This window comes from Salvia splendens, chromosome 12, assembly GCF_004379255.2.
Source record: "Salvia splendens isolate huo1 chromosome 12, SspV2, whole genome shotgun sequence".
In the NCBI taxonomy this organism is placed as follows: Eukaryota; Viridiplantae; Streptophyta; class Magnoliopsida; order Lamiales; family Lamiaceae; genus Salvia; species Salvia splendens.
Window position 1 is genome coordinate 13,298,865 of NC_056043.1, and position 14,484 is coordinate 13,313,348.

The window sequence follows — 14,484 nt, forward strand, 5'->3', positions numbered from 1 at the left end:
ATGGTTTTGCTAAAGCAAAATCCTAATATCTTTGATGGGATAGGAGAGCCAGCAAAGGCCGAGACTTGGATATGCGCTTTGGAGCGTATTATCACAGTTCTAATGTGCAACGCTGAGGAACGAATGACTTGTGTGACCTATGGGTCAGTCGATATCTGGTGGGATACCAAGATGAAGACTACGCCACGAGATCAAGTGGGTAGAATGACTTGGGAGAACTTTAAGGAGGAGATATATATCAAGTACGTACCAACAGCAAAGGCGGCTGAGTTTTACTACTTAACCCAAGGGCGCATGTCGGTGACTGAATATGATCGAACACTCTGCGATATGACTCGGTATGCACCTGAACAAGTTGACACCGACGAGAAGCTAGCCGATAAGTTCCGTGAGGGTCTAAGGCATGAGACAAAGATGGCACTAGCTAGTCGTGGGAGACTTACATACGCGGAAGAGTTTGCCCTCGCACTAGATGTTGAGGTAACTATGCCCAAGGAGAGGGCGATGTGAAACACTACACTGGCACTGCCGCCACCACATTATTCTCGAGAGAAGAGAAAGTGGGATGAAAAATAGGACCCACTATGAAAACAAGAGTTACCAGCCCACCCAAAATCGACCACAGTATGGGGGTAGATAAATTTTCTCTAGCCAGAGGAGCGACTTCCGACCTAGACCACCACAATGTAATGTGTGCTCCAAGTACCATCACGGAGAGTGCAGAATGCTGAATACCACCAAGTGCTTCAACTGTGGTGGAAATAGCCACATCTCTAGAGAGTGTCCGAGCAAGAACGTGGGCATGGGTTCAAGGCGGAACAGTCAGGGATTTCGTCCGCAGTCCAGGGCACCACTGGCGGAACCGAGGATGAGCCGAGATCAACCTGCGCGACCACAACAACCTCACCGTCCAAGACTTCCCTCCCAGGCCAGAGCGTATGCGCTGAGTTATAAACAACCCAAGAATGAACAAGGGAATCCTGAGAGTGGAAATTTGGCAGGTATGGGCGAACTCCTCAATACACCTATCGTTGTGTTGTTTGATACGGGTGCATCGCATTCTTTCATATCAGAACTATGTGTGGACACATTAAGTTTGCCAGTTACTAAATCTGAACATAAGAGGATGGTGACCTCACCAGTGGGAGGGGTAATAGAAATTTCTTGAACATGCTCGAACATAGAAATTGATATGGGAGAACTTAAGCTAGTCGCGCACGACTTACAAGTTATGGCCATGAAGGATGTCGATGTAATCTTAGGAATGGATTGGTTGGTTGCGAATTTTGCTACCATCCGATGTAAGGAGAGACAAATAACAGTACAAGCCCCTGGAAAGGAACCAATCGTGTACCATGGGATCACGATGAACAGAAGCACATCTATCATCTCCGCACTTCAAGACACAAAGATGTTGAGAAAAGGGCGTTCTGCCTATCTGGTCTATCTACAAGGAGATGAGAAGGAGGAAAGGAAAGTGGAGGATGTTGCTGTGGTACGAGAATTTCCCGACGTCTTTCCTGAAGCGTTGCCTGGCCCACCGCCAGATCGACAATTGGAGTTCACAATTGACCTAGAGCCAGGGTCGGCACCAGTATCCAAGGCCCCATATCGAATGGCGCCAAAGGAGTTGGAAGAACTCAAGATACAACTACAAGAGCTCATGGACTTGGGTTTTATTAGACCCAGTGTTTCACCGTGGGGCGCGCCTGTGCTTTTTGTCAAGAAGAAGGATGGATCGATGAGAATGTGTATCGATTACAGAGAATTGAACAAGATGACTCTTAAGAACAAATATCCACTGCCGAGAATAGATGACTTATTCGATCAACTTCGGGGAGCCGGTGTGTTCTCAAAGATGGACTTAAGGTCCGGATACCATCAATTGAGGGTCCGAAGAGAGGACATACCGAAGACTGCTTTTCGTACGAGATATGGTCACTATGAGTTCGTGGTAATGCCATTTGGATTGACAAATGCACCTGCCGTATTCATGGATTTGATGAACCGAGTATTCCACCCATACCTGGATAAATTCGTTTTGGTATTCATAGATGATGTATTCGTTTACTCGAGGAATGAGAAGGAACACGAAGAGCACCTGCGAATTACCTTGGAAACATTGAGGAGTGAGAAATTGTATGCTAAATTCAGCAAGTGTGAATTTTGGCTTAAGGAAGTAAATTTCCTTGGTCACATTGTGACAGCAGAGGGAATCCGAGTGGACCCCGCCAAGGTTGAGGCTGTACAGCAATGGAAAGCACCCTCGACACCAAACGAGATTCGGAGTTTTCTAGGCCTGGCAGGATACTACCGAAGGTTTATAGAGGGCTTTTCGAAGATAGCGAGACCCATGACCCAACAACTCAAGAAGGGGGTAAAAGTCAATTGGACCCCAGAGTGTGAGGCAAGCTTCCAACTGTTGAAGAAAAAGCTAACTAGTGCACCGATTCTAGCAGTGCCAGAGCATGGAGTGAACTACGTGGTATACACTGACGCATCGAAGGTGGGACTTGGGTGCGTATTGATGCAAAACAACAAGGTGATTGCTTACGCGTCACGACAATTGAGGCCACACGAGTTGAACTATCCAACCCACGACTTGGAGCTAGCAGCGGTAGTTCACGCCTTAAAGATTTGGAGACATCATCTCTACGGAGTTCGATGTGAGATCTTTACAGACCACAAAAGCCTGAAGTATTTCTTCGAGCAGAAAGATTTGAATATGCGGCAAAGAAGATGGCTCGAGTTGGTGAAGGACTACGGCTGTGGCATCAATTATCACCCCGGCAAAGCAAATGTGGTGGCGGATGCTTTGAGCCGGAAAGATCATTCCCAGCTGGCTACTTTTATCACCAAAGAAGAGAGCTTGATTCGCGAATTCAGCAAGATGCGTTTGGAAGTGGTGAGGGCACCTGAAACAGTGAATGCACGAATCGCCACTCTAGCTGTTGAACCTGATCTAAGGTCGAGGATTATTGAAGCACAACGGATGGATGCGAAATTGGATGAAATTCGTATTGAAGTGCGAACCGGTGAATCTGGGAATTTTAGTGAAGAAGGCGACAATGCCCTTACTTTTGAAGGAAGATTATGCATGCCAGATAGCGAGGAGCTCAAAAATGAGATTATGAGTGAGGCGCATGAAACTCCTTACACTGCCCACCCAGGAAGTACGAAAATGTATCAAGATTTGAAGAAATCCTTTTGGTGGAATGGTATGAAGAGGAACATAGCATCATTTGTCGAAAGATGCCTAGTCTGCCAGCAAGTGAAGATTCTACATCAACGACCGTATGGGAAGTTGCAACCACTAGAGATTCCTGAATGGAAATGGGAGCACATCGCCATGAATTTTGTGACAGGATTGCCAAGGACTCTGAGAGGGAACACCGCCATTTGGGTAATTATAGACCGACTCACTAAGAGCGCACACTTCATTCCGATTCTTGTAAGCTATGGGTCCAACAAACTGGCTCAAATCTACATAAGGGAGATAGTTCGATTGCATGGAGTCCCAGTGACTATCACGTCCGACCGTGACCCAAAATTCACCTCAAGATTTTGGATGAGTCTACAGAAAGAGCTTGGAACCAAATTGAATTTCAGTACAGCGTTTCACCCGCAAACCGATAGACAATCCGAAAGAACGATCCAAACTCTCGAGGATATGTTGAGAGCCGTGGTACTCGACCGAGGGGGAAGTTGGGAGGCAGCACTACCACTGATCGAGTTTGCCTACAACAACAGTTTTCAGGCAACGATAAACATGGCACCGTACGAGGCATTGTATGGAAGAAAGAGTAGATCACCGCTCTACTGGGATGTAGTTGGCGAGAGAAGAGTACTCGGACCCGATGTAGTTGAAGAGATGGTGGGAATCGTTCGGCAAATTCGTGAGAGGATAAAAGAAGCTCAAGACAGACAGAAATCATACGCGGATGTCCGACGAACCGACTTACGATTTCAAGCTGGCGATAAAGTTTTCTTGAAGGTATCTCCGTCAAAAGGGATAACACGATTTGGTGTCAAGGGCAAATTGAAGCCGCGAATTATTGGGCCTTATGAAATTTTTGAAGGAATGGGCCCTGTTGCATATCGATTGGCGCTACCACCAAACCTTGGAAATGTGCACAACGTTTTCCATGTGCCGCAGTTACGAAAATACATGTTCGACCCAAAGCACGTGATCCGTTTTGAGGAAGTCGCGTTGAATCCAGACTTGAGCTATGAAGAGAGACCCCAATCCATCTGGAACCGAAAGATCCAAGTTGTGAGAAATAAAAATGTTGTTTGTGTGAAAGTACTATGGGAAAATCATGGGCATGAAGAAGCCACGTGGGAGAATGAGGATAAAATGATGGAATTGTACCCAGAACTCTTTTCTTGGGGGTAGCAAATTTCGGGACGAAATTTCTGTTAAGGGTGGTAGGATGTAACGCCCCACTTTTCGAACCCTAAAGTACTGGTTTTAATGCTATTATTTTTGCGAAGTCCGCGAATTAATTATTGGTGGATTAATTGTTGTTGGACTAGATACGGTGAAATAATGACTGCGCGAATTTAATTAATTCCTGTCCGTGAGGAATATTTATTGGACTCAATTCCGGGTTGGATCCGATAAATTAAATAAATATTATAAAAGTCCAGTCCGTGATAAATAAATTATGTACTGCACAATTCAAAATAAAATAAAATGGGCTGCGAATTAAACTAAACTAATTAAAATAAAATATCTTTAGTTCAAATCTTAATTAAAGAATTTACGCAGATTTTCCTGCTCCGTGATGGAATTTTTCCTCCTCCGTAATCTGCAAATAAAATACCAAACAAATCCAAATTAAACCAAAATCACGGAAGATAAAAAAAAAGGGGAGGAATTCGAATCCCACTCCTATCCTCACGTTGAAACCACCTCTCCCCACTCCCATAAATCTCTCCCCAAACCTAAACTACCTTCAGCCACCTTCTCTCTATTATATTTTATTTACAAATCAAATTCTCTCATGTCGTTCTCTGCAATCAAGAAAAACCAGTTTCATTCTCTCAAGGTAATCTCAATAAATTCATTCTAGTTTTCATGATTCAAACCAACTCATTCAATATTTTTCCGGCAGAAATCGAGAACCAAATTCGAAAGAGAGAGCTATCGATAATCCTCTCATGATCCGTTCAAGGTATACCCCAATTCCAATCTCTCTTTTATCAAACCATACATCAAGCATAGCACTTTGTTGCATCAAATCAACCTAATCCGAAACTAAATCTAAAAAAAAAACATGCTTGTTACACCCTATTCTGCCAAACATTATGTGAAATAATACTTGTGAAACGTCTACAAGACTACAATCATTCTTTCTTGACATTGTTAGAGAGTGGAGGAGTGAGTCCGGCAGCAAAAGAAAATAACGCAATTATCAAGCAAAACCTCACACACACATAACTCTATCAACATCCAAACTCCAACAAAAATTTGTTTAAGAACGAAAAGAAACATAATTTGAGTAAGAACTTATCTGCAAGTTTGAAATCGAGAGTTTCGGGGCTGAACGGGTTAGTTTCGGGGCAAATCGGGGCTATTCGGAGGCTGACCGGAGGCAGCGCCTCCCGGCAGCGATGGCGGCAGCAGCTCCCGGCAGGGATGACGGCGGGCAGCGATAGCAGCGCTCCTTCCGCCGACGGACAGCAGCGGCTCCTCCCGGCGGCGGGCAGCAGCGGCTCCTCCCGGCGGCAGCATCCCCTGGCTGGATCGAACGACGACGGAGCAGCAGCGACGACGGAGGAGCAGCAGCAACGACAGAGCAGCAGCGACGCGATTCCGGTGAGCAGCGGCCGACAACGGTGGAAGGCGACGGTGAATCGGAGCAGGCGACGAACGGATGGAGGATTTCTTCCGATTTGGTCGAGAGTGAGAGAAGAAGAGAGATAGAGAGGGGGGAAGAAAGAGATGAGTGAGGCGTGGAGAAGGAGAAGATGAAGTATTTGGGCTTTTGTTTCTTTTAAATGACTTGGGCCTTCATTGAATAAAATTGGGCCTCATTAATTAGAAGTGGGTGGATCTTTTAAATAAATCCTTGAATTGATAATTAAATTAAATGTGTGGACTTATTTAATTAATTTCGGAATATTTCAACGAGTGAATAATTATATCCTAAGTCCGAAATAAATATAGTTCGAGGGAAAGTTGTTGCGATAATTAATTACACCTTTTATAATTTTGGGGATTTTATTTCGATATCATTAAGAAAATACGAGGAGCCAACGGTGGAAATTGGGAGCGTAAGCGGCCGTCGAACAATCGAAAACTGAGATAAATCGAGATAAAAGACTTGCTTAGGATGCATGCATTTTTAGTTATTTGTTTAAAACAATGTGTTGATTTATCTATTATATAAATTGTTAAAGGTGAATCCTCGCAAGGGAATCGTGATCGCAAAGGAAAGAACGTAATTTCAAATTAAGCACTCGAGGTGGGCTTTCTTTTACTAAACTCTTTTACGTTTTCAAAAGTATGATTATGGTGGGATAAGGGTGGTTTAAATTGTTATGTCATGCCATGTTTGTTTTGATGATGAGATTGTTGTCTGATGCCTAGTTTGTGAGTTCGCTCCATTAGGCTATAGGGCTATGTTGAGATTGTTGCCTGATGCCTAGTTTGTGAGTTCGCTCCATTAGGCTATAGGGCTATGTTAAACGAATTCGGGTCTGAGTAGGGCCGCAAACCCTATCAGGCTAGTGTACACAGGTGAGATCGTGAGCCGTCCTTGCTAGTCGGCCGGTCTCGTGGGCGAATAGTGTGGCCACACTTTCGTCGCACCATGGAAAGAGGATGTGATTAAATGATGGAAAGAGGATGTGATTGAATGATTGATGAGAAAGTGGGGAGATTGTTTTGACTGGCCAGTCTATGAAATTGTTTGTGATACTCGATGATATTTCTTTTCTAAATGTAAAACTCGAGTTCACTATGGTATGGATGACATAACTTTCATCAAATGTTTTCGGCATAAGCCCACTGAGTATATTAAGTACTCAGCCCTGCATGTGTTTTCCCTATGTGCAGGTTGAGCGGCGACGAGCAGTTGGTGGTGTTGAGCAATTTAAAATTGAAGCATGGTTGGTTAGTTGTGAACTACGAGTGTCGTTGTGTCTCCACACATGACGTCACTCTTTCTCTTGAACGCTTCCGCTGAGACATTGTTTTTACTCATCATTCATTTAGCTTTGAACCTAATTATTTGGATAACGTCAACCTCTTGGCCTTTGTTATTAAATATTAATTATTGGTCAAACTCTTTATTGAAACCCTAGTTCTCTTCGTCCGTTTATTAAATCCTTTTAATCACGATCGCCCGTATTTATTAACCCTAAAGGGCGGTCGTGACAGTAAGTATGCACACTTTATGGCTCTCTCACATCCTTTTACAGCAAAGAAGGTGGCTGAGGTATTCCTTGATTCTGTTTTTAAATTACATGGGATGCCCATTAAAATTGTAAGTGATAGGGGAGCCATCTTTGTGGGAAATTTCTGGAAAGAATTCATGAATTTACTTGGAGTGGAGTTGCTATATTCCACTGCTTACCATCCGGAGACTGATGGACAGACTGAGATAGTCAATAGGAGTTTACAATGCTATTTGAGATGTGCTATGGGTGAGAAACCACGCACTTGGGTCCATTGGTTAGGTTTGGCTGAGTATTGGTACAACACTACATATCATTCTAGTATCCAAATGACTCCTTTTGAAGCTCTATATGGTTTTGAACCTCCTTTACATGTTCCTTATCTGACGGGTGACTCTAATGTTGAAGTAGTAGATCTGGCATTAAGGGACCGAGAGGAAATGCTGAGCATACTTAAAAGAAATGTACAAAAAGCTGCTGATAGAATGAAAAAACAAGCTGATCAGCATCGAGTTGATAGAGAGTTTGATGTGGGAGAATGGGTTTGGTTGAAATTAAGGGAGTATAGGCAGAGATCAGTGCGAGGGAAACACCATAAGTTCGAGCCTAAATATTTCGGTCCTTATCAAATTGCAGACAGAATTGGAGCAGTAGCTTATAAGCTTAATCTGCCAGCTTCAGCTACGATCCACAATGTGTTTCATGTGTCCTTATTGAAGCCAGCTTCTCCACCAACATGTCCTATTATTGATCTACCTAATGTTTCTCATATTAATGATGCTATTCCACAGGCTGTACTCGATAGGAAGATGGTTAAACGGCAGAACCAAGCGGCTACTAAGTGGCTTATTCATTGGGAAGGGAGATCACCAGCTGATGCTTCTTGGGAGTTCGCGGACGTCATTAAAGCAAGATTTCCTTGGTTCCTTGCGGACAAGGAACCTTAAGGGGGGAGTATTGTTGCATGCACAAGATTAACATCAACAACATACATGCATGCAACGTGTGCGTGTGTATTAACATACATGTGATCTCAGTGACGTGGCAGGAGTTAGTTGAGTTAGTTAAAGAGCAATTGATCGACCAATGAGAGAGCGGGAACACGTGTGATCAACCAATAGGAGCAGAGCTATGACGTGTACAACAATCCGACCTGGAAGATGATCGAGGCGAGCTAAGAACGAGCTAAGATGCGAACTATAAATAGCCATAGTTACTCTGTTTTTGAGCTATCGTGGAAGTTGCTTAGTTGAGAGTTAATCAGCTCAGATCGTGGATCTGGAGCTCCTCTTTGTGTGTTCATTACGATTGTAGAACATTTTATCAATTCGTATCAATACAATCATCCTTTCATTGATCATTCAAGTGTTGTGATTGCGTCTTATCGCGGAATCTCGGTGGATTTGAGTTAAGATAGGGAGGTTGCGAAGTAAAATCGTAACAAATTCCAATTTATATAATCATTGCATAATGATTACTTTCCTTGAAGATTCCAATCAAATCTTGATTGCTTTCAGTTCGTACATGTGTACGTGAATTTGAATTAAACCTCAACGCGCGTTTGTTGCATAGCCTATGCAATTTGTTCACGGTTGGTGGCTGATTGAGAGGAAACGCTGCAGGAGACGGAGTTTACTCCGCAGCAGCGTCGAAGTTTTCGAAACAACACAGCAGCAGCCATGAACGGAGACGGTTTCCCGGGCTCGTGAGTCGACGGAGATGGCTGCATAGTGCACAAACGTATGGCAGCAGCTGCATCTCCGAGCAGCGGCAGTTTTCGTACGAGTGGGAGCCCAAAGGTGGGGTGCGTGCAGCGGTGACGAGGACGACGCAGCAGCGACGTCGTCACGCAGGCAGCAGCGGCGAATTTCGAGTGGGAGCATGATGGCTCTAGATTAGGGTTTTCCCTATGTGCAATGAAGAATCGTCTCATCTCTTGACTTCGCTTTCCAAATTTAGATTAGGGTTTTCTGACCCTTGGAATTAATTTTGAAAATAATTCAAGATTAATTTAGAATTAAGATTTGAATATATCTCGTGAATTTTATATATTATATAAGATTTGATTTTGAATTAAATCATGGATTAATTATAGATTCTTTCCTTATTTTATGAATTTATAAGGATTTTATTCCTAGATGAATCCTACTTATATTTGGATAATGAAAATCTAATTTTTATCTATATCCTATGAATTTATTCCTAAACAAATCCTAGTTGGATTTAGATAATAATAATAATAATATTTTATTCTTATTCTATGAGTTTATATGAATTTATTCATAGATAAATTCTAGATGGATTTGGATAGTGATAATATAATATTTTATTCTTATCTTATAGATTTATATGGATTTCTTCCTAGATAAATCTTGGATAGATTTGAATAATTATAATATAATATTATCTCATTCTATGGATTTATATGGATTTACTCCAAGATAAATCCTAGATGAATTAGGATAAACATTTATATTATTTTATTCTATCATATGGATTTGAATAGATTTAATTCTATTAAGGCAAATCCTAGATGGATTAAAATAAGCATTAATCCAAGTTATCCTTATCTTTTGGATTTATATCCTAGATAGATTAGGATGTTAATGATATATAAGAAAATCCTTATTTAATTGGATTTAGATAAATTTATTTATCTAAGAAATCCTAAGTAATGTTTGAGATATTCTGGATATCTATTCTAAATAGAATTAAGATTTATATAAATCTTGGTTGATAGGATTTTATTTTTATCTTATGGATTATGATGGATTTGTTTCTATCTAGTAATATCCTAGTACGATTTAAATAATGATAATCCTATATCAATATTATCTTGAATTGTAGGATTTGATTTTATCGAAATAAAATCTAGAATAATCCTAAATGGAGATAGTTAACTCTATCTAGATAAGTCCTAAATGAATTGGATAATTATTATCCAAGATAAAACTTAATTATTTACTTGTTTCTCCCTAGACTAGATTAAATAATTTTCGATAATTATCTTGTGTGTTTAAATGCTATGCATTAAATGGATTTATCCGTTTATATGGTGTTTATCTATTATAAGTGGATTATCTGCTTTATCTGCTTATGTAATAATTATGCAAAAACCATATAAAATATCTAAGTGATAATTACAACAAGTGCGTTGTATACGGTCTCCATCGATTGGTTTGCAAATTTATGAAGCCAGTTTCCAATATTATTGCCACCCATGCTGCGGGGACAATAATCCTAAGAAATAGCAAGTTCATAAGGGCAGACATCTCAAATATAAGAGTATAAACTAGAAAGTAGTTTCTAATATTATCGCCACCCATGCTGTGGAGACAATAATCCTAAGAAATTACAAGTTTCAGAAGTTCAAATAGAATTTATGAGATAACTTGGTTTTGTTATCAGCACATGAGCATTGTTATGGGAGTGAGTTGTAGAAACAAGATTTTGTAATGCAAAATCTGATGGTCGTGCTTAGGCAACATTTGGTGGTCATGCCGTGCTGCGGTCTCTGGACTATTCATCGGTGTTGTGACCAGTAAAAATACTAAAATTTTAATGCGTATTGACCTCTACTTGAGGGTACAAAATTTTAATTTTACAGTTGCAAGATATATAATTGTTTATTTGTCAAATCTTCATGATGTCATTCAATATTTTGTCTGCGATCCTTAAAGAAAGTAAACTCGAATGCCAAAATTATGTAGACCGGAAACGAAAATGGATAAGATTCTCATCGCTAAAAACTTAGAGTTTATACTCAATGATTCATGTCCTCCATGTCCTCGACATAATTCCACGAAGAATGTTCGAGAATGCATTATGCATGTACTTGACAAGCTCTTTGAGGAATAAGGTCAAGCTATATTCCTTTAAGTAGCTCGACAAGTCTTGGTTAATGACGATGAAAGATGGAAATCAGTAGAATTTGTCGAGATGATTCGATTGGAATATCCTAAAGTGACAGAATGTTTTGAGGATATTTTGATCACTCAAAATTGTGGATCTTTTAATCACTCAAATAGTTTCTGACACAAATCATCGTCTAAAGTAATAAGAAATGACTACGAGAAGGTTTAAATGGTTTGGATCCACCCCATTCCTCGCCAATATTGCATGAATTCATGTTGCATACTTGGGTCCAAATTGAATTGGTAGATATTTTTTGGATCCATAGAAATAGAGGAATATGAAGAAAAGAAATGGATTGAATGAGATGATACAAGAAATGTGATGAGAAACATATGGATGAATTGAGATGATATGAACAATTAGAAAAAGAGTGAACTGCACCAAAGGGCCATGACTTTTCGCCTTGTAACATCAGAGGCCCCTAACTTTTAAAAATACCACCACATGGATCTGACAAAACATATAATCACAAATCGTGTTTTTTCGGACCATTAGACCCTCAGGGCCCTGTAAGGGCAAAATTGGGCTTTTGCATGGCCGTCAGTGCTGTGTCAGCTGCAGCACTGTTGACGGGACATCGAATTGCAATTGGTGTGAAAGGTTGCATTGCTTGTTGTCCCCTATTATTTTCACACGCATGAATTGCAATCGAACCTGCATTGAAATTTCACAAATTTTTGCCATTCCAAAACATTTCGCCAGGCTTCTCTATATTTTTTCCCTCCAATTCCATCTTCACTTCATCAATTTGTCATTTCGCCAAAATAATTAGCCTCTGCCTATCGCCTCTGCCTTTCACGCCATTTTAATCCTTTTCATCAATGGCTCCAAAATGGAGACGAAGTGCTGCTGGAGCGTCCTCCGCTCGTAGTTCTTCTAGGTGAAAAAAGAAGTCGGCGACGCCATCGTCTTCGTCACAATCACCTCCGGCATCACCTAGACACAGTAGAAGGGGTCGGGGACCGGAGATAATCGACGTAGACCCAGAAACGTGGAGCATTCGCGATCCTCTGCTTGATTTCTTCTATCCGGAAGAAGAATATAGTAAGTTCAAATTTAAAATTGGTTTCAAGGTTTTTGATTGTGATTTAGGGCTCCGAAAATTGGTTGATTTGTGAAACTGTTTTGATGTCCTCGTTTGGGAAATTATTTCGGATGGGTTGAACAATTTGTGTCAGTGATGATATGAATAGTATGATTTGTATGGTACAGACTATTTTGTAACAGACTAGTATTTTGGTGGAAGTAAAGTTCTCTGGAAAAATTTTGGTGGTGGTATTTTTGTGGATAACGTACGTCGCTTTGTGATTTCAATCATATTTGAGTAACTTCATTTGTGATTTCAATGATAGTTTGGTAGTATTCATTTGTGTACATGGTTTGTGATTTCAATCATATTTGAGTAACTTTATTTGTGATTTCAGTTTGGTAGTATTCATTTGTGTACATGGTTTGTGATTTCAATCATATTTGAGTAACTTCATTTGTGATTTCAGTTTGGTAGTATTCATTTGTGTACATGGTTTGTGATTTCAGTCATAGTTGTGTAACCTCATTCGTGCTTTCAGACATAAATGAATAGCAACAAAGCAAAGCGTAGTCGATCAGGATTTCAGTTTGTGATTTCAGAAATGAACCACGGAGTGAACACGACATATCATTGTTATAACAGTAGAAAAATTACAATACATAAGACAAGATTGTGATTGTTAAGCGTCGGAGAGTTGTTGCCATCTGACCAATTTTCACCGCCAATGCGTCACACTCTTCAGTTTTCATACCCAGTTGTAGCTTCAAGTCTTCAAAATCCACAGTTTTCAAGCGCAATTTCTCGTGCAGCACACCTTCGAGTAGAGATTTGCTTGGAAGTTCAGCTTCGAATTGGTCTCGCTCAAGTTTCACTCTCTGAAAATAACTGTCTTGACTTGGGGATAGACTCGCATCAAACCATCGAAAAAACTTGCAGTCATCGTCCTGCATAATAATTTCTCATTAATCTTTATGCCAACAAAATTAATGGGCAACACGATCAAAATACATGGTTTTAACCTTCCATATAGGGCAGCGATAGTAACGTCTACCCGGGTTAGCAGCCGTCCTTGATGTAACGAGCTCGGCCTCAAGATCGTGATTACACTTCACAATTTCTGGACGAGGCCAATTCCAATTGAAGCTTGAGCCGAACGATTGAGAAGAAGAAGAAGAAGAAGAAGAAGACATTGCGTAACGACCTGAATTCAGTTCGACAATACAAAAATCAAATCGACCAAGAATTGCAAAAATAATTTTCAAATGCCCGACAGTAACCATACAACCAAAAAAAATCAACCAACAATTGCAAAATAAAATTCCAACGGAAATCGCCTAAAACCCTCTTTGATACCCTAAATTCAGCAAAATCCAGATGAAATCCACTAAATTCGAGATCTCGAACGGCTGGCGAAGATATGAAATCCCCTAAATTGCCCGATGCCGAAGAAGGTAAAATCGCGTATACTGTTTTGAGAGGGAAATCAGAATTTGAGTAGAACTTGAAAGGGGTAGATGAAACGAAAATGGAGGGAAGAAATAATGAAACAGAATTGAAAAATATAAATGGAATTATGATTACACAGGTGCTTGACAAGACCGCACCTGCAAATGCAGTCATAGGGGTGCAGCCTAATGCAATCAAAAGGTCTAAACTGCCCTTCACCCCATTTGGGCATTTTCGTCCGAAAAATGACAAAATATACACGATTTGAGATTATATGTTTTGTCAGATCCCTGTGGTGGTATTTTTAAAAGTTAGAGGCCTCTGATGTTACAAGGCGAAAAGTCAGGGCCTTTTGGTACAGTTCACTCTTAGAAAAAAATTGGTTGAATTGTTGGCAAAATCAAATTTTAATTAAAAATCGATAACAATGAGTGATTAAAGATATAGTAATTGTAAAGAATGCAATTGCATACTGCACAAGTCGTACATGCATTTGCATAATTGGTCTATGGTGCGAAAGTACAACACTCGTGCATGCGCTTTGGATCACGACAAGTGTAGTCCGTGCTGAGGCAGCAAGATTTGTAATGAAAAAAATTTATCCCTTACCATAATAAGGGAAGGAAATAAGATTTGTCCCTTTCAATTTGATTTGTCCCTTTCAATTTGTTGACACTTGTATGGTTAAC

At 40.5% G+C, this 14,484-nt stretch overlaps 1 protein-coding gene across 1 annotated transcript; it reads left to right on the forward strand.

Annotated features, from left to right (window-relative positions):
- Positions 1 to 510, forward strand: LOC121757577. The gene has a single exon (XM_042153102.1). The coding sequence runs from the start codon at positions 1 to 3 to the stop codon at positions 508 to 510; it is 510 nt and encodes a 169-aa protein (XP_042009036.1).
- Positions 511 to 14,484: the final 13,974 nt, after the last annotated feature.

What these genes read in the sequence shown, in the direction of transcription:
- LOC121757577 (XM_042153102.1), top strand. Translation starts at nt 1, where the DNA reads ATGGTTTTGCTAAAGCAAAATCCTAATATCTTTGATGGGATAGGAGAG.